This window comes from Balaenoptera borealis (genome assembly GCF_965194805.1).
Source record: "Balaenoptera borealis genome assembly, chromosome: 13".
NCBI lineage: Eukaryota > Metazoa > Chordata > Mammalia > Artiodactyla > Balaenopteridae > Balaenoptera > Balaenoptera borealis.
The window spans coordinates 71,941,284-71,960,407 of NC_138870.1; the positions used below are offsets into that span (position 1 = coordinate 71,941,284).

Below are 19,124 nucleotides of genomic sequence, written 5' to 3' on the forward strand. Positions count from 1 at the left end.
ATTTTTCTTTTCTATCATATTACCATTTTTATATTATTTTACTATCCTTTTGGTTTACTATAGATATTACATCATGCCTTCTTTATTTACCAAATCTAAGTTTATTTAGCACTTTCCTCTCTTTTCTTTTTTCTTTTTTTTTTTTAACATATTTATTGGAGTATAATTGCTTTACAATGTTGTGTTAGTTTCTGCTGTATAACAAAGTGAATCAGCTATATGTATATATATATATCCCTATATCCCCTCCTACTTGTGTCTCCCTCCCACCCTCCCTATCCCACCCCTTTAGGTGGTCACAAAGCACCGAGCTGATCTCCCTGTGCTATGCAGCTGCTTCCCACTAGCTAGCTATTTTACATTTGGTAGTGTATATATGTCAGTGCTACTCTCTCACTTCATCCCAGTTTACCCTTCCCCCTCTCCGTGTCCTCAAGTCCATTCTCTACTCCTGCGTCTTTATTCCCGTCCTGCCCCTAGGTTCATCAGAACCATTTTTTTTTTAGATTCCATATATATGTGTTCGCATACGGTATTTGTTTTTCTCTTTCTGACTGACTTCACTCTGTATGACAGACTCTAACTCCATCCACCTCACTACAAATAACTCAATTTTGTTTCTTCTTATGGCTGAGTAATATTTCCTTGTATATATGTGCCACTTCTTTATCCATTCATCTGTCGATGGACACTTAGGTTGCTTCCATGTCTGGCTATTGTAAATAGTGCTGCAATGAACATTGTGGTACATGGCTCTTTTTGAATTATGGTTTTCTCAGGGTATATGCCCAGTAGTGGGATTGCTGGGTCGTATGGTAGTTCTATTTTTAGTTTTTTAAGGAACCTCTATACTGTTCTCCATAGTGGCTGTATCAATTTACATTCCCACCAACAGTAACACTTTTCCTCTCTTTTCCAAGGCAATTCTAGGGTCTTAGAAAGCTTAAACTTTATTTACTCCCTCCCAACTTAATGTGCTATTGTTGTTGAGTATTTTAACTCTGCACGTGTATATATGTATCTATATGTGTGTTTCAAATGCCTTAAGACATTATTATTTTATAAAGTCAATATCATTTGGATTGATCCATTTCTTAAACCTTTCCATTGATCTTTATTCTACCTTTCATCTGTGATATTCCTTTCACCTGAAGAATATGCATCCACACACACACACACACACACATCTCTGTTTATGTATTTTGAGATATATACTTACCATTTGGCATGCATTTTCTGCGTTGTGAATGGATTTTATTTTATTATAGCTTTCCTTGCCTAGGGTGATGTGCAACAACCTAATTGTTGATCCTTGGAAGAAAATTTCTTTTTCCCCTTTTAAGATTTTTGTTTTTTGGCCATTGTTTTCATCAGTTTACTCTGATGTTTCTACTGTGGTTACCTTAGTATTCACCCTGCTTGAATTCATTGTGCCTCTTAAATCAGTGGCTTGGCATCTTTATTCAGTGTTGAAAAATTCTGAGCTACCTACTTGCCTATAGATCTAGATCCAGATATATATTCCCTCTATATTCTATAATCCCCTTATGCTTTTATAATTCTCTTACATTTCTTTTGCATCTCTATGCATCATTTTGGATGTTTTCTTGTGACTCAAATTATGGTTCACTAATTCTCTCTTCAGCTGTGTCTAATATAGTGTCCAGTCCATTCATGAAGGTCTTGTTTTAGTTGTAGATTTTCAAGTTTAGAACTTTTATTTGCTTCTTTTATTTAGCATTCAATTCACATTTTTATAGTATCTAATATGTAAGTTTCCAATTTTAATGTTTTAATATGTTCAACAAAGTTTTGTTAATTTCTGTGTCTGGTAACTTCATTTTCTGGATACCCTGTGGATAGTTTCTATTATCTGTTCTCTTGACTTTTGTTCACATGATGTTTTTTCCTTACTTAGTTTTTTGTCATTTTACAGTCAGAAAATACTAAGAAAAACAAAACTATAGAATCAATTTGAGGCTATGATGTTATTAGTTTCCTCCAGAGGTCTTTATTGTTTAAAACTACAAGCATTAGTGATCTCTGTGCAGCTAAATCCATGTTTTGCTATTGATATTATTTAAAGCTTGGCTTCAGTACCTTGGGAGCTATTACATATTTGGATTAATGTGTAGCACATGGAGGTCCAACCAAAAGTAAGGTAGGGATTTGTTAGGCCTCTTTTGCTGAGGAGAGCTCTGGAGCCCAAATTTTGACCCCCTGATGCTGCAAGCTTTCCTTTCTCAGAATTAATAGATATATTGAATAATGTGTTAACCTCATTTCTTCTGGAACTTAATCCTCATATTCTGTAATACCATTTTAGTTCTTAAATACCTTCAGCAGCTATGTTTATATTTGTTTTCTCATTACCTAGTCCATCGTTACTGTAAACAGAAAGCCTTTGCTACATTTTGTATTTTCCCCTTCTCTTGTCTTCTTTTGACTTATTTGGTATTTTTCTCCTCATTTCCTCTTTTGTCTCAATCTTTTGATAGTTATATACTTTATTTAGTGGTCACCATAGAAATTATAAAATATACTCAATTTATCACAAGTTAATTGATATCTCTACCTCAAATTTCCTGACTTATATGTGTTTGTTTTTCAGGATTTTAAATGTATTTTTATTTAACTCTTCAAGCTATACATTATTGTTATTTTATACAGTCAAAGTTTGATCATATTTGCCCATATTTATTGCTTTTATGCCTGTTACTCTTTTTTCATTTAAGATCTTGGATCACTCTCCTTCTTCCTGATATAGATCCTTTAAAATTTCCTCTAGTAAAAGAACTAGTTTGTGGAAGATAATTTTTCTGTAAATGTGCTTACTTAACATTCATTGTTAAATCATAATTTAACTGGATGTATTTTTCTAAATTGAAGTTTATTTTCTTTCAGTAATTCGTAAATATCATTCCGTTACTTTTTTACTTTCACTGTTGCTTTAAGAAGTCAGCTGTCTGTTAAATTTCGGAAACTTTGAGGGTATTTTCTATGTCTTTTCAAGTATTTTTTTTCTTGTTATTCCTGTTATGAATTTTTATTCTGATGTGTCTAGACATGGATTTCTTTTTAATTCATCCTCTTAGGGTCTGATGCAATTATTGAGTATGTGATTTTCACTTTTAAGTTTTATCTGTTAGCCATTATGTCTTCAAAAAGTTTTTTCTTCCTCATTTTGTTGAAACGCTACACATATATTAGATTTTCTGACTCTTGCCTCCATATTTCCTATATTCTTTCTGTCTTTTTTTGCTGCCTCTAGTTACTTTCTATATACCTATATTCCAGTGACAAATTCTGACTTGCTGTTAATCCAGGTCATTGAGTTTTTAATTTGAATTAATTCTGATTTTCATGTGGGTCTGGTTTTGCTGGGATTTGTTATTTCTGCTAACTCTTACTTATGGCATCTTATTTCTCTGTGTTTTTCATGTGATTTTTTTTTTTCATCACCTGTTTATTTCCCTTGGAATTTAAGCTTTGTGATTATTCCTAGTTATGAGATTAAAGTTTGTTCTTTAGAGATTTTTCAGATGCCGAAGGACACAAACAATCTAGAATCATTTGTGCTACATTTTTGGTGGAAGTTTTCTGATCACCATGAGAGTGAATTTGAGTCGTAAACCTATGGGAGAGTCAGCTTGTATTTATTATTTTAAAGGAGGATTTTTTTTCCCCCTCTTACTGAGATTTGAGATAGATAGTTTAATTTCCTGTCTTCAGTTGGGTATAGCTGATTGGGGTCCAGGTTTACTTGGAATTGCCTGACATACTTGCCTCCTATTGGTGAATTTTAAGTTTTGTTTCCTCAAACTGTGAGGCTATAGAAATTGATCTTCATATTCACCAGCTTTAACAAGTTTTCTCGCATTGAAAACTGGCTTTACTGTTCTGCTGGCTTCTCTTTGCCTACCATATCTATTTAGATTTTGGACTAAGAATTCTTTGCTTTCTTAACAACTCATTTGGAAACATTTAAAAAATGTAATTACTGTTTTTAGTTATTTTCAGGGGTAAAGATCACAGTATCTGAGCAGAAATTTCTGGAAATGGAATTTTGTATTTTTTTCTAAGTAACTTTTAATCTAATCTACACAATGAATATACGCTTATTGTCTATAAATTATAATGTGAAATGATAAAATAATAATCCATATTCCCACCATCCCGATATAGCCAGTATTGGTGAGCTTTCCAGATTGTTTTCTATCCATTTTAAAAATCACTACTGTAATATTGTTTTGTAATTAACTTTATTCACTTAATAAATTGTGAATAATTGTACATGTCGTAATTTAAAAAAATATTCTAGTTGAATTTATCAAGTAAATGATACTTTAGCAGAGATTCTGTCTATATCTTTTTTCTATTTCTATGAGGACACAACACAGTCTTAGGACTTGTAGAACGAGTTATGACTTTTATATTACAAGTGAAACTATTTTTGCAAAAAACAGATTTTCATATTTCTTGTAGAAATGTGGAAACTATAAAAGCTTTACACGTGTTAACAGAGAAGACACTTCATGCCTATTATTTCAGGAAATTAGAGAAAATTGTCACATATAACTATTAAGAAAATAAAACTCTAATAAGCGTAGCTAACACCTGAATAGAAATTCAAACCTCTTTGAGGAATAACAAATATAAAATGGTAAGCAAAATGTCCTCCTGTATGAAGGAGGCATATTTATGAAAAAATGTGATCAAAATAAGAAATCACTTGAATGAACGTGATCTGTAACAATTCAGACAATGATGCCTACTTTTTCTATATAAATAAATGTACTCAGGGTACAGTTTAGTTAAAGAAGGTTTAGATAATTAGTTAAGTAAAGTTTAATTAAACATGAGAAAAAGCTTAATAATACCTGTGATTATTAGAGTATACATAAAGAGATGTGCTCTAGGCATATATTTTATATTCTAATAGTAAAGTAACAGTTAACTTTTTAGTACTTCTTTTGAGATGATGCAGTCAAAACTTTATCACTACTGAAGTAGAATATCAACTTGAATTTTTTAAAAGTACAGTGATTTATAAAGTAATCAATTGTTGAAATATATGAAGGTATTATAGAATAATCTTACGGTGATCAAAAATCATACACACATGAATTACTGGCTGGAAACATTCATTTTCAGCAAATTTTCCTACAATTTACTAAGATGGGACATATTTAAAAGCTCATGAAAACATTGCTAAGCAATAGAGCAGGAAATTATATGAAAGTGTTTTGATTTCAAAATTTTAGACTATCTATTAGCTTCCTCATGCTACAAATGATAAAATTATCTCATTTACAATTCCATCTCCCCCTAATAATTTTGTCAGTTATAATATTTTTGTTGTTCAGTGATTTATAAAAAGATGTGCTTTGATTAACCTATTTTAGGCAATACTAACTCCTCTATAAGAAAATAGAATAAATTAGGATATTTGCACTTTTTCCAATCTTCTTTTCCCATCACAATTTTTGTTTTTCACATCAGGATTTATGACATCAAATCAGGATTTATGACTCTATCTTATCTCCTCTAGCAGCATTAGATCTGTATGAAAATGGGTCAATACCAGTCTTTTTTATGACAAACTGCTTCTTTCATCTTCTGCTTGTCTGGATTACATAGTTCATTAACTCTTTTTACATCTTATTTTTCAAAGAAGGACTAGTGGATGCTATATTCCCTGAATTCTTTCACATTCAAGAGTATCTGTCAGTTGCCTTCATACTTGAATGAAAATATAGCTGTGCATTCTATTTTTAGGTCACATTTTCACTTTGTACTTCATGGACATTGCTTCGTTGCATTTTGATACTGTGTGTTGCTGTGGTTAACTAGAGGCTAACTTGATTTTACTCCCCCCAAACTGGTTTCTGCCCAGATACCTGAATAACATTTTCTTTGTCCTTGATTAATAAATTTAGCAAGACGTCTTATTGTCAATAAACCCACATAAGTTTTTTCGTGGAATATAATGTCCTTTTCAAACTATAGATTGTTATTTCTTCATTTCTGAAAATTTTTGTTTTTTATATATTCGAAAACTTTTTTGGCTTGGTTCTGTTTTTCAATCATGGATGATCCATATTTTGATTGACTTTATCTGTTATGTCTATTTTTATTTAATTAATGTAATCTGTGCTACTTTATCTTCTGCTTCTTCACATTTTGTTCTCAGTGTGATTATCTCTTCTTGTGAGCAACTCAATCTTTAGCTCTCTGTCCTGTACAACATTTTTTCTAAATCATTTATTAGTTCTATCATGGTGTTATTTTGGTCCATTTGTTTACCTACATCTGTTATTTTAGTATCTTTGAATTCTTGTTACATTAAATTTCTGTAACTGTTCTTCCCTAGCCCAAAACATTTTCAACATATTTTCTTCTTTCTCATGTTTTCTTCAGAATAGGATCCTTACTATATTAGTTATATACTTTGGTGAAGCAGAGTACCCCCAAATTTAGCAATTTAAAACCACAGACATTTATTACCTCCTATTTTCTGTGGATCAGGTATCTGGAATTGCCTTAGTTGGTGGTTCTGGCTCAGGGTCCCTCTTGAGGTTGCAATGAAGCTGTCAAACAAGACTGCCATCATATCAAGCCTCAGTGAGGCTGAAAGATCTACTTTCCATCTCACTTTTTCCTTTAAACCTTTGATCTTAAAATCTAAGAGGTATGCCCCCCTGTGTATGTACAGTGTTCCCACACTTTGGCTATCTAACAAACCCTTCTGATGGATGACAGCATCAGGTTTTCTCATTTTTCTTCAGTTCAATAACCATTTGGTGATGGTGGTGGTCAGGAATAAATACAGAATAACAGTTCTATTCAGTACTTGCTCTGATTTTTTTCAAATATATTGTTTTAAAAAATATTATACAAGAAGTACATTCTCATTTAAAAATTTTAAAAATAGAGAAGTATACAGTGTAAGCAGTGAAACTTTCTCTCTCTGCTTACCCCGTTCTCTTTCTTATTTTGCAGGAGTAGCCACTGTTCACAGTTGCTTACAAATCAATCCAGACCTTGTTCTATGCAATACAATTAATAGATGTGTAGATTGAAAGTCAGGTATATTCAATAGCTAAAAGCCTATGTATGCAACTTAGGTTTTACATACAGTAGTACATCATGGGCATACTTCTATGTCAGACTACTTCATATTGAAGATTATACATATTCATTTGATAGATACTCCATAATTTATTTAACTATTCACTACTGATGGACATTTAACTTTTCTCCATTTCTTTGTTTAAATAATATGGCAAGGAATTTCTCTATATATTACTTCATAGTTGTGTGTATGTGTGTGTGTTAATATATAATGGATTCCTAGAACTAGAAATGCTCAAAGATTCCTTAGTATCTGAGGCTTGAAATCATGATAATTTCGCTAGATTGGAATCTCTGATAGATTGTTGAATAGATAAGTGTAACTTCTCTGTATATTGATTGAGAATCATGGTGTCTTAATATCTGAAGTTAGCTGATAAGCTTTATTTAATTCTTCCTAGCCTAACATGTCACACACACTGATAGTTGTTTCTTACATATGTAGGCAGCCCTAAGGTGGAAACACATGTGGCATGTTCGAGGGAACAGCCAGGAGGTCAGCATGTTAGAATGAACCAAGAGAAGAGGACAGTAGCAGAGGATGAGTTCAGAGATAAGGCTTCCATTTTAAGGACTTTGGAGGATCTTCTCTCCATTGTCAAATATCTAAAAAGTAGTCTACACTCACTGTCTTCACTTCCACTGCGCTGTGGCTTTCATCCTGTTTACTCCGTGGATGCCTCTAGCAAAAGTCTTCGGCTGCTTCACTACTTGTCAAGCAGTGGCCTCTTCATACTCCTTTTCCCACTCTGGCTCACACTGTTGACCGTATATAATTTAGTGTAAATAAAAATGCCTTTGATAATTGTAAAATGTACCTTTACTAATCACTCCCATCATCACAGAATCTCATCTGCCTTTTCCTCTCCCAATTGTTCTGCTTTATGTGCTATTTCCTTTTATTTTTAGCTTTTCTGCCAAATCTTTTACCTTTCTTCAGCGTGTAACCTAATATTACACAGGGTAGTAACTACAGAGAACATATGTAGTCCAATATTCAATCTAAATAAAATTTTCTAGATTTTTAATATCTTCCATGAAATTTTTACAGACTTCCTCAGCATCTCTTTCCAGTGCTAACTATGATGACTTATTTAAACAACCTTCTCAGTTTTTTCTTTATGGCCACTGAGCTATAGTCTAAGGCTCCTCTGATAGTTTTTAGATTGGAATCATATTGATTTTAAGTTTATCTGGGTAAAAAGGAGGCCACTTGTGACAATCTTATAATACTAGAAGAATATACTAATATTTTATTGATTTTAATACAGTTGCACCTACTTCATTTGTGAATCTAAGGTAGATATTTCAATGGTAGAAAAATTGCATTGTGCAATTACATTCTGTAATTACATTCTGCAACAAACTTAACCAAGCATTGAAAATTCAAAGACCCTGGAATTGAATTGAAAACTGTTATTTTTTCAATGATTCCTCCCTCTCCCTTGTTCCATTGTCAATTGAAAATAAAACATTCAATGCCCAATGTATGACTTCTAGGATTTTGTTCAATTTTGAAGTGATATATAATTAAGTCATTCAAAAATACATCTCTTAGGCACGAGTTTAAATAATAATACATTTTACACTTATACATTTTTCACCAGGAAATTGGGCGAAGTCTTGTAATTAGGAATATTGGAAATAAAAAGATGCAGTTATTTAGAAAAAAATTGAAACTCTAGAGTCTGGAAGAATGTATGATAAAGTGATCATGGAAATTTTTTCTTCCAGGTGGCTTAGAATCGTTGAAAAATCTTCAGCAACTAATTGTGGACCATAATCAGTTAATTAGTACAAAAGGTCTTTGTGATACGCCTACCATTATATACCTGGATTGCTCACATAATCATCTTACTGAAGTTGAGGGCATTGAAAACTGTGGATTGCTCCAAATACTGAAGTTACAGGGAAATTATCTAAGTGAGGTAATTGCTTTGAATTAATTGATTTCTGTGATTAATGCAGCATTTTTCTTTTGCTAGAAATATCAATCATACATTTTAAAAGCAGTTTTAACTTTTATTCTTTTTACTTATCGGCTGTATTTGATTTCCAGTTTAAACTATTATATACTTTTCACTATTTAAAAAATGTTCAACATAATTACAATATCTTATAAGAAATCTAATTTAACATTAGTTGTTTATAATACTAAAATATAATAAATCATAACTTTTCAGTTATGATTCAGTGTGTAAGTGGGACCAAGTTTATCTGAAATTCTAACTAAAATTTGTCACAAAGTGTTAAAAAAATGCTAACTATGAAAATCATTATTGGAAATTTTATTCATACTAAAATTCTCATAATATTATACTTTGATTTATGATATGCTGTTTACCAGAATATGTCTATTGTTAGTTTTGGTAGGTTTTATTGTTTTAAATTTGGCTAAATGACAAAAGTATTTTGCTTAATATAAGCTAATAACCCAAATTTAAATATAGCTTCCATCCTTGGAGAATCATGTTCTTCTAAGAGAATTGCACTTGGATGATAACAGCATTTCAAGTGTGGAAACATTTTCTTCATATTGGCTGCCTTTACTACAAATCCTGAGTATCTCTCAAAACAGGTAAAAATATAATTTGCTTAATTAAGCTTAAATGCAGTGAATGATTAACATAAATGTGTGATCTTCATAATAAGTAGAAAAGCTGTTAGGTTTTTCCAGTAATTCAAGGAATGCACACTACAGTAAATTGGACATAAATTATAAATATAACTTCATAGAATTAAAAAAATTAAAGTGTATTGACGTATCCTCAAATTTTAGTAGAATTTTAATTGTCACTTACCTTACTCATTTTGTTTCTTCTTAAAAATGTACTTATGGAAATCTCTCAGGGCAGGTTTGTTTATGTTTGTAAAGATATAGTTCTTGGAAAATACAGGAGGTAGTTAATTTAATTTAGAAGGATGTCTCATTCTCTCAAATGGTACTTATTAAGTCCTGGAAGAAAGATTTTTAATCTGCTCTCAACTTGCATGTCTTTTTGTAATTGTTAAGATTGATTTAAATTTGATTTCCCTAAGGATATAAAGTAACACTTAAAAAAAAATACCTTAACATTAAGTCGAGATGGGTACCTGCCACAGAAGATCCATTTTAAACCACCAAACATCTGGATCTTTGCAGAGAATAACTGTCTAAAACCAAAACAGGAGCACAATATGTGTATGTCTCCCTCTGTTTAATATTCCATTGAGACCTATTCACCCTAATATGATTAATTTGTTCATCAAAGGCACAAGGAGTAGGGGAAAGGAACTATCTTTAACAAGAAGTTGCTTCTGTGAGTTGTACAATTCTTGCAAAACAAGTGAACAAGACAACTCAATGTTAATATATATGTACCTGTCCCCTCCCAAACGTAGTTTTCTCTCAATCTCTGTCACAATAGTGCTCATCGTTTGAGCATATATGTCCTAAATGATTTAACTTCCACCTATTAAACTATTCTACTATTTGACAGATCAAAAACTGAATCTGTATTTTAAAATTCCCTCAAATTATTTTAATCACATCTAAAATATGAAAGTTGATTTGTCTTTAAAAGGATGTTTACCCCGAACAGCACTGTCAGATAATACTATTTAAGTAATTTGGGCCATCACAAACTTATTGGATCTTTTCACAATATTTTTCAGGTAAGAAATACAATTTCAATAGAAATACTCAGCTATGCTTTGGACATATGAAGTAAATCACTCAGTAATTGACATGTCTAGTATATTTTATAGAACTAGATCCCAAGCCACATTGATAAGCATAATAATCTTTAAAGAATTTAGAAAATATTTAAATCAAGAACATCTTTTGAGAAATAACGCCTTTATTTCTTTGGACAATTTAGGTCATCAAAGAAATATTCTGCTTTTAAAAATTAAAATTAACACTAGCTGATAGACTTTTACCCTATCAGTATGATGTGCCTTGTTTCTCATATCAACCTGATATGACCAGGAATTTTATAATTTTATAATAAACTGGACTATTAAAAAAATTTTAGCGTTGATAACAATAACTGGGATACTTAAACCAAATAATCCATATTTATAATTTTGTTTGTTTAGTGTTATAACATTTGGATATTGAGGTGGTCTTTGCCATTTTAGGGGATACAAAACTGAGTACCATATGTCCTGACCCTCAAAAAAACTCTTAGATGTAAAATAACAATTTGTTGAACTTAGCTATATAAAAAAGTGGTGAAATTATTATATAATATATGCTATATTGAATTTTTAATAATATTGTCACTTATATTTGAAGATATTTTTAATGGGTCTCTCAAAGCTCTTTGCACAGGTAACCTTCTACCATTTCCAGGAGGATGAAAGAATAAGTCCTGAGGACACCAGGGAAATGTGATTGATAGAAATGAACATATAGATTAGTGAAATTATTTCCTAAAATCGTAGTGAAAAATTATCTTCAAACTTAGGATTTTTCACCATAAGCTAGTATCATTAACTGTAGAAATTACCCATTTTATGTTAAGCTTTTACATGTGCATTGACCTTTTAAGAACTATTTTAAGTTTGATAAAACTCAGGGTCAGCAGATCTGGGTTTGAATTCTGAATCTACAACTTATCTGTCATTTGGCACTAACTCTTTTCTCACTACCTGATCCTCAGTTTTTTCACTTGTAAAAGGGGTGGTAACACGTACCTTATCTATTTTATGGGATTTTAATGATTACCCAAAAGGAAAATGTATGTCAATATATTTTGAAAACCTGAGAAGAATTTTATAAATGTGATATTTGGATTTGTGTGTGGTATGTCCTTTAAATTGTATGTGTTTTTCTTTTAATTTTTAATAAATATTTTCATCACGAGGAAGAAATTATGTGCCCATATGCTTTTTTCCAACAAATGAAATACATATAAAGAATGATACTTAGTACATATTGTTTGAAATACGTGTTTCATCCTGACTTCTGTTTTAAATTTTCATTAGGACATGTGACTGTTTTAAGTTTTTCTCAGCGGAGTTCTAACTGGAAGACTTTCCAGCTTCATAAGCCTTTCTACTTCCAGTGAGACTCTAAGTAGGAGCAGAAAGTGGAAACTATTACCCATTGGCTGCTCATTGTACAAATCTTTTGCTTTTTGTCGTCTTTGAAATTTATATCTTTTTTATGCCCAGGGCTAATGTGACAAGGTCAAATGGTATTAGGTTTTCACTAATGTCCTTTGTCTTTCTGGTTTGAATTTTCTTAGAAAAAATATACACAGAATGTCAGTAAAAGGAAAAGTTCTAGAGGTTAAAATAAAAACGATTCTACTATTAGGTTTCTACCATCCTAATGGTGAATAAATAGCCAGTTTTCTTGATTAAAATTTCCAAAAAGGAACATGATTCTAAAAGCATGGTTATCTGAAAAGACAAAATTTCGATATTATGAAAAATATGTGGTCAAACCAAATATTTCTTCACCTGAAGAAATACTTTATTTTTGCAAAGGGAATTTTTATTTTTAATTCTAAAACTTTATTGGTTATTTTTAGTTAATATCTTCATATAACCTATATGTTACCAAATATTGCCATATAACTTATTGGTTAAAAACATGAGATATTCTGAAAAAAGAGAAAAGCTCATTATCTATTAATCTTTCAAAATCCTTTTAGTAGGAGGGTAAAGATTTAGCATTAGAAATACACTAACGGTAAAAAAGAAATAAGATTTTTCTTTTAATAAATACATTTATTATAATTGTATTTTCACTTAAATAACTTAAATTTCTTACTTGTAGTAATGCTCTAGAATGCCTGAATAGGAAATGTCATAAAATTAGGACTTGAATGCACTAATTACGTATTGACAAAGTTTTAAGTTTCTTTTTTCAGTGTACATGTGACATTTCAGTAAATTTTTTATTAAAGAGTGTGTGTACAAATAATGAACTGTATATGCAAATGTAATGGCCAATATTTGATCACTTTTTCTTTTATTACTTTGGATTTTTCCCCTGGAAATTGTTTTTAAGAAGCAGTGCTGTATAGGTAGTGTAAATAGTAATATTGTGCTTAGGACTGGCTACAATCAGAGAGGTCTTCCAGACTCCTTATTTAGTCTATTTTATCATCAGTAGCATCTTCTGTCTCTCTTCTAATGCAGAACAGGATAATACAAGAGAGGAGTTAATGTCAGTACAAGGGTTGGCTTTGTGCCATGAGGCTTCCAGTCACAGTATTATCCTGTAAGCTTCTGATCTTAGAATAATAGTAAGTTTTTTTTTCCTACCATGGCAGGGTGTTGGTAGAAATAAAGATGTAAAAATCTCTGCCAGGTAAACTGGAGGGACAATATAAAAAAACCAAGAAAGTAGAAGTGGAAACTAATGCATACTTTTTTTCTTTTTTGTACCAGAAATACTCATTTAGTGGAAGTATATTTTGAACATATATGGATCTTCAACATTTATAGAGGGGATTAGTTCAGAAGACTTTTGTATTTGTGATGAGAATATATTTTATACAAAGTATTTTTTATCTTGTTTAAAGATTTAGATGAACTAGCTTAATTTTTATTGCCAAATAGCTAGGGTAATGTGATATTATGTAACAAAGTAAGTGTAAACTTGTCTTAGTTGGAAATGTAAATCAAACTAAAATTAATTTTCCCTTCATAGCTTTTGTTACCAATACAGTGAATATTTTCAGTATCACTTATGTTCCTTGTTTGAATATGAGGTATTAATGACAATTGTATCTTAGAAAATGATAGAAACTTTTAAAAGTAGGAGAAAAGTTTATTATTATTAGAATTTGAACATGCTTGTTTTAATAATGAGTATTAATTTAAAAAATTAGTATATTTCTGCCAAATTTAAGTCTATTCTATCAATAGAAAACAGTTTCTATTATGTGTTCCTTAAATGCATATTTCCAATTTAAAAATAACCCCAGTGTAACCTTGTGCACTTACAGGACTTATAATACTTTTAATCTAGTAAACGAAACCTTTTTTAAGTTAGAAACAAAACTAGTGACTCTAATTAAAGTTATATTGTTAAAAAGTAAAAATACATATTTTTTATGTTTTTACCTCTTAATGGTTTGTTAAATGTTTGAGCCAGAAAAAAAATACATAGAAAATATGAATTCTGTGTAAATTTGGCCATATGCAAAGATAAAACAAAACAATAACAACAAAAAACCCATTTATTTTTATTTAAATACCAAGTACACATTAAGCTTCATGATAATTATGATTGATACTAGCAATTCCATGATAACTTCTCTTTAGAAATAAATATAAATCTTTCATTATAGAATAAATACTTAGAATCTTATAATTACTGCATTTTTAATAAGTACTGTTAGTAAAGATTATATTATTGTATTCTATTGTGAAAATGCAATTGTATATAGTTATACATTTCTGCCAAATTTATAATTTATAACATTATATAATTGTGTTATATAAATATATTATTATATAATTACATCAATAATATTAAGAACATTCCAATTTAAAATTTTTATAAATTCCATTTTGGTTTTCAGCTTGACAAAAATCATACCACTTTTTCATTTTGTTTCTTTGGAAAAACTAGATGTCAGCAACAATTGTCTTTCTGGTAAGTTTATAGTAATATGTAATTGTTTTTTGTTTTTTTTTTTTAATTTTTGGCTGTGTTGGGTCTTCGTTTCTGTGCAAGGGCTTCCTCTAGTTGCGGCAAGTGGGGGCCACTCTTCATCGCGGTGCGCGGGCCTCTCGCTATCGCGGCCTCTCTTGTTGCAGAGCACAGGCTCCAGACGCGCAGGCTCAGCAATTGTGGCTCACGGGCCCAGTTGCTCCGTGGCATGTGGGATCTTCCCAGACCAGGGCTCGAGCCCGTGTCCCCTGCATTGGCAGGCAGACTCCCAACCACTGCGCCACCAGGGAAGCCCCTGTAATTGTTTTTTAAATAATAGGCTTTTGAGTTTCTGTTCCAAGTATGGTAAGGCATTGTTTTGGGTAGATGAGTTAATGGCATTTACAAATAATATATCTATATAAAATGGTGTAGAGGAGGAAAAATTTCCTCTACCTTCTCAGGTTAAGCCTGAGAATTAAACTGATGTAAGTCAGATAAACAGAAAAAGAGAATACAAGTTTTAATTGTTTTTTTTTTTTTTTTTTTACATGTACATGGGAGTTCTCACAAGAAAATAAAGACCCCAAAAAGCAATTAGAGTTGAACTTACATAGTGAGCTGGACAAAGAGTAGTAAATTGTGAAAATGTGATGAGGCAGAGGGGCTGGGGCTAAGGTAGTTAATTGGATGGAAAAGTGACTAGGAAACAAAGGCTAGTTTAACAGGTTTGTTTGTATACATATCTCTTGGCCTGGGCTTCCTGTCCTTGTGATAAGAATGTCCCTTTGCTTCTGGTATAGGTCGAATATCTTTCACACAGGAATTTAATATCCTGCTTTGAAGAAAAAGAAGGAAGGTCAGAGGGCCTTTGCATCTGCTCTTTTTTAAGTGCCTTTAACTCAAAATAGTCAAAATGCCAGAATGGCGTACGGAGGTGCTGTGTATTCTAAACTCCTTCAAATGTGTGGTGAAATAATTTAATTAAAAAGTTCTCCCCACTTTTAAATTTGGTTATTTGCCTTTTATTGATTTGAATATATTGTTTATATATTCTGGATGAAATTCTTTGTCAGACATGTTTTGTGGATGTTTCTCCCAGTCCCTCTTTTACCTATTAATTTTGTTAATGATATCTTTAGATGAGCAGAAGTTTTCAATTTTGGTGAAACTTTATTATATTTAATAGTTTTTGCTCTCTGTGTCCTTTGTAGTATTTTTCTACCTCCAGATTGAGATGATTTTCTATGCTTTCTTACTTTCTTATAAGAAACTATGAAGTCTTGTACTTTAAGTTTTTACTTTTAGGTCTGTGATCCACCTCAAATTAATTTTTATGAAAGGTTTGAAGTAGAGGATGAGTTCAGTTTTTAATATGGATATTTAGTTAACCGTTCCAGCAACATTTGTTGAATGAACTATTTTCATCATTGAATGACTTTGATGTCTTTGTCAAAAAATTGATTTACATTTTGCCTATGTTGGGATGTGTCCCTATTAACTGATTTTCTCTTAATGATAAGTCATATTTTCCTATTTCTTTTTATGTCCAATAATTTTTAACTGTATGTTGAACATTGTTCGTAGTACAGTTTGCTGAGTCTGGCTGTTGTTGTCTTCCTTTTAAAGGGTATTAAGTGTAATTCTGGCAGGCAGTTAAAGTATTGGTGGATAATTTTGTTGCTGTCAGCCTTAATTTCATTCCCTCCTAGGACAAGTCATTTTAGTTTTCAACTGTCAGTGCATGTCCCTACCCCAGGGCATTGTCTTCACTCCTAATGCATGGTCTTTCTGGATTTTAGCTGAATCTCTGAGCTATTCAATTGAGTCTCATCTGACGGGGCTGAAATTCCAATGCCTTTCACTGCTGCATGAACTATAATGTCATCATTCGGCTCTTAGCCTGATAGCAGGTTATCTCTGCTAGGTTTATCAGAGTGTTGCCCTGCCTGTAACTCCTAGCACTCCAAGGACCTGTGGCAAATCCTCACATAGACTTCTTCCCCCAATTTCCTCCCCCCAACATATGCACACACAGCTTCTTCTCGGAACCTTTCACCATAAATTCCAGCTTCACATCTAAACTTTGCCTCCTCATTCAGCAAAACAGCCTCTTTGCTTGGTTTCCACTTTCTTGCTCTAAGGTAAAATGCATTTAGGCAGAAAACCATTGTGATTGTCAGCTCACCATGTGTGTTTCCCTTTTCTCTGAGTGAGGCTTAAAAACAGGTGCTTCATGTTTATTGCTCAGTTTTATGATTGTTTTCTGTGGGAGAGTAATTCTGGTATAAATTACTCTTAATGTATCCTAGATTGACCTACTATTTTTACTTTTGAAAGTATAAATATAATTCTGTTTAGGCATACGTTCAATTTTACCACTATCCTATTACTTTTGATTTTACTTTTTTAGATTTTGTATTTACAATCTGGGACAAACTGCTCTAAGCCCTTTACATACATTATCTCATTTAATCCTCACCCTATGAGATAGAGATGAACCTGAATCATCAAGCAGTTGTATGATTTGCATAAATTCACACAGTGGCTAAATGGTAGAAATATGTTTTTTTTTTTAACATCTTTATTAGAGTATAATTGCTTTACAATGGTGTGTTAGTTTCTGCTTTATAACAAAGTGAATCAGTTATACATATACATATGTTCCCATATCTCTTCCCTCTTGCGTCTCCCTCCCTCCCACCCTCCCTATCCCACCCCTCTAGGTGGTCACAAAGCACCGAGCTGATCTCCCTGTGCTATGTGACTGCTTCCCACTAGCTATCTATTTTACATTTAGTAGTGTATGTATGTTCATGCCACTCTCTCACCCTGTCACATCTTACCCTTCTCCCTCCCCATATCTCCAAGACCATTATCTAGTAGGTCTGTGTCTTTATTCCCGTCTTGCCACTAGGTACTTCATGACCTTTTTTTTTTTCCCTTAGATTCCATATATATGTGTTAGCATACTGTATTTGTTTTTCTCTTTCTGACTTACTTCACTCTGTATGACAAACTCTAACTCCATCCACCTCACTACAAATACCTCCATTTTGTTTCTTTTTATGGCTGAGTAATATTCCATTGTATATATGTGCCACATCTTCTTTATCCATTCATCCGCTGATGGACACTTAGGTTGCTTCCATGTCCTGGCTATTGTAAATAGAGCTGCAATGAACATTTTGGTACATGACTCTTTTTGAGTTATGGTTTTCTCAGGGTATATGCCCAGTAGTGGGATTGCTGGGTCGTATGGTAGTTCTATTTTTAGTTTTTAAAGGAACCTCCATACTGTTCTCCATAGTGGCTGTATCAATTTACATTCCCACCAACAGTGCAAGAGGGTTCCCTTTTCTCCACACCCTCTCCAGCATTTATTGTTTCTAGATTTTTTGATGATGGCCATTCTGACCAGTGTGAGATGATATCTCATTGTAGTTTTGATTTGCATTTCTCTAATGATTAATGATGTTGAGCATTCTTTCATGTGTCTGTTGGCAATCTGTATATCTTCTTTGGAGAAATGTCTATTTAGGTCTTCTGCCCATTTTGGGGTTGGGTTGTTTGTTTTTTTGTTATTGAGCTGCATGAGCTGCTTGTAAATCTTGGATGTTAATCCTTTGTCAGTTGCTTCATTTGCAAATATTTTCTCCCATTCTGAGGGTTGTCTTTTGGTCTTGTTTATGGTTTCCTTTGCTGTGCAAAAGCTTTTAAGTTTCATTAGGTCCCATTTGTTTATTTGTGTTTTTATTTCCATTTCTCTAGGAGTTGGGTCAAAAAGAATCTTGCTGTGATTTATGTCATAGAGTGTTCTGCCTAGGTTTTCCTCTAAGAGTTTGATGGTGTCTGGCCTTACATTTAGGTCTTTAATCCATTTTGAGTTTATTTTTGTGTATAGCGTTAGGGAGTGTTCTAATTTCATACTTTTACGTGTACCTGCCCAGTTTTCCCAGCACCACTTATTGAAGAAGCTGTCTTTTCTCCACTGTATATATGCTTGCCTCCTTTATCAAAGATAAGGTGACCATATGTGTGTGGGTTTATCTCTGGGCTTTCTATCCTGTTCCATTGATCTATGTTTCTGTTTTTATGCCAGTACCAAACTGTCTTGATTACTGTAGCTTTTGTAATATAGTCTGAAGTCAGGGAGCCTGATTCCTCCAGCTCCATTTTTCGTTCTCAAGATTGCTTAGGCTCTTCGGGGTCTTTTGTGTTTCCATACAAATTGTGAAATTTTTTGTTCTATTTCTGTGAAAAATGCCAGTGGTAGTTTGATAGGGATTGCATTGAATCTGTAGATTGCTTTGGGTAGTAGAGTCATTTTCACAATGTTGATTCTTTCAATCCAAGAACATGTTATATCTCTCCATCTGTTTGTATCATCTTT

At 32.3% G+C, this 19,124-nt stretch overlaps 1 protein-coding gene across 3 annotated transcripts in view; it reads left to right on the top strand.

Annotated features, from left to right (window-relative positions):
* LRRIQ1 (leucine rich repeats and IQ motif containing 1) overlaps nt 1-19,124 on the top strand; it is a 304,399-nt gene that overhangs the window by 136,396 nt on the left and 148,879 nt on the right. For all 3 annotated transcript variants that reach the window (XM_082351784.1, XM_082351783.1, XM_082351785.1), the window contains exons 11-13: nt 8,869-9,062; nt 9,585-9,712; nt 14,661-14,734. In XM_082351784.1, the coding sequence (XP_082207910.1) occupies nt 8,869-9,062; nt 9,585-9,712; nt 14,661-14,734 (396 nt within the window). The remainder of the gene's footprint in view (nt 1-8,868; nt 9,063-9,584; nt 9,713-14,660; nt 14,735-19,124) is intronic.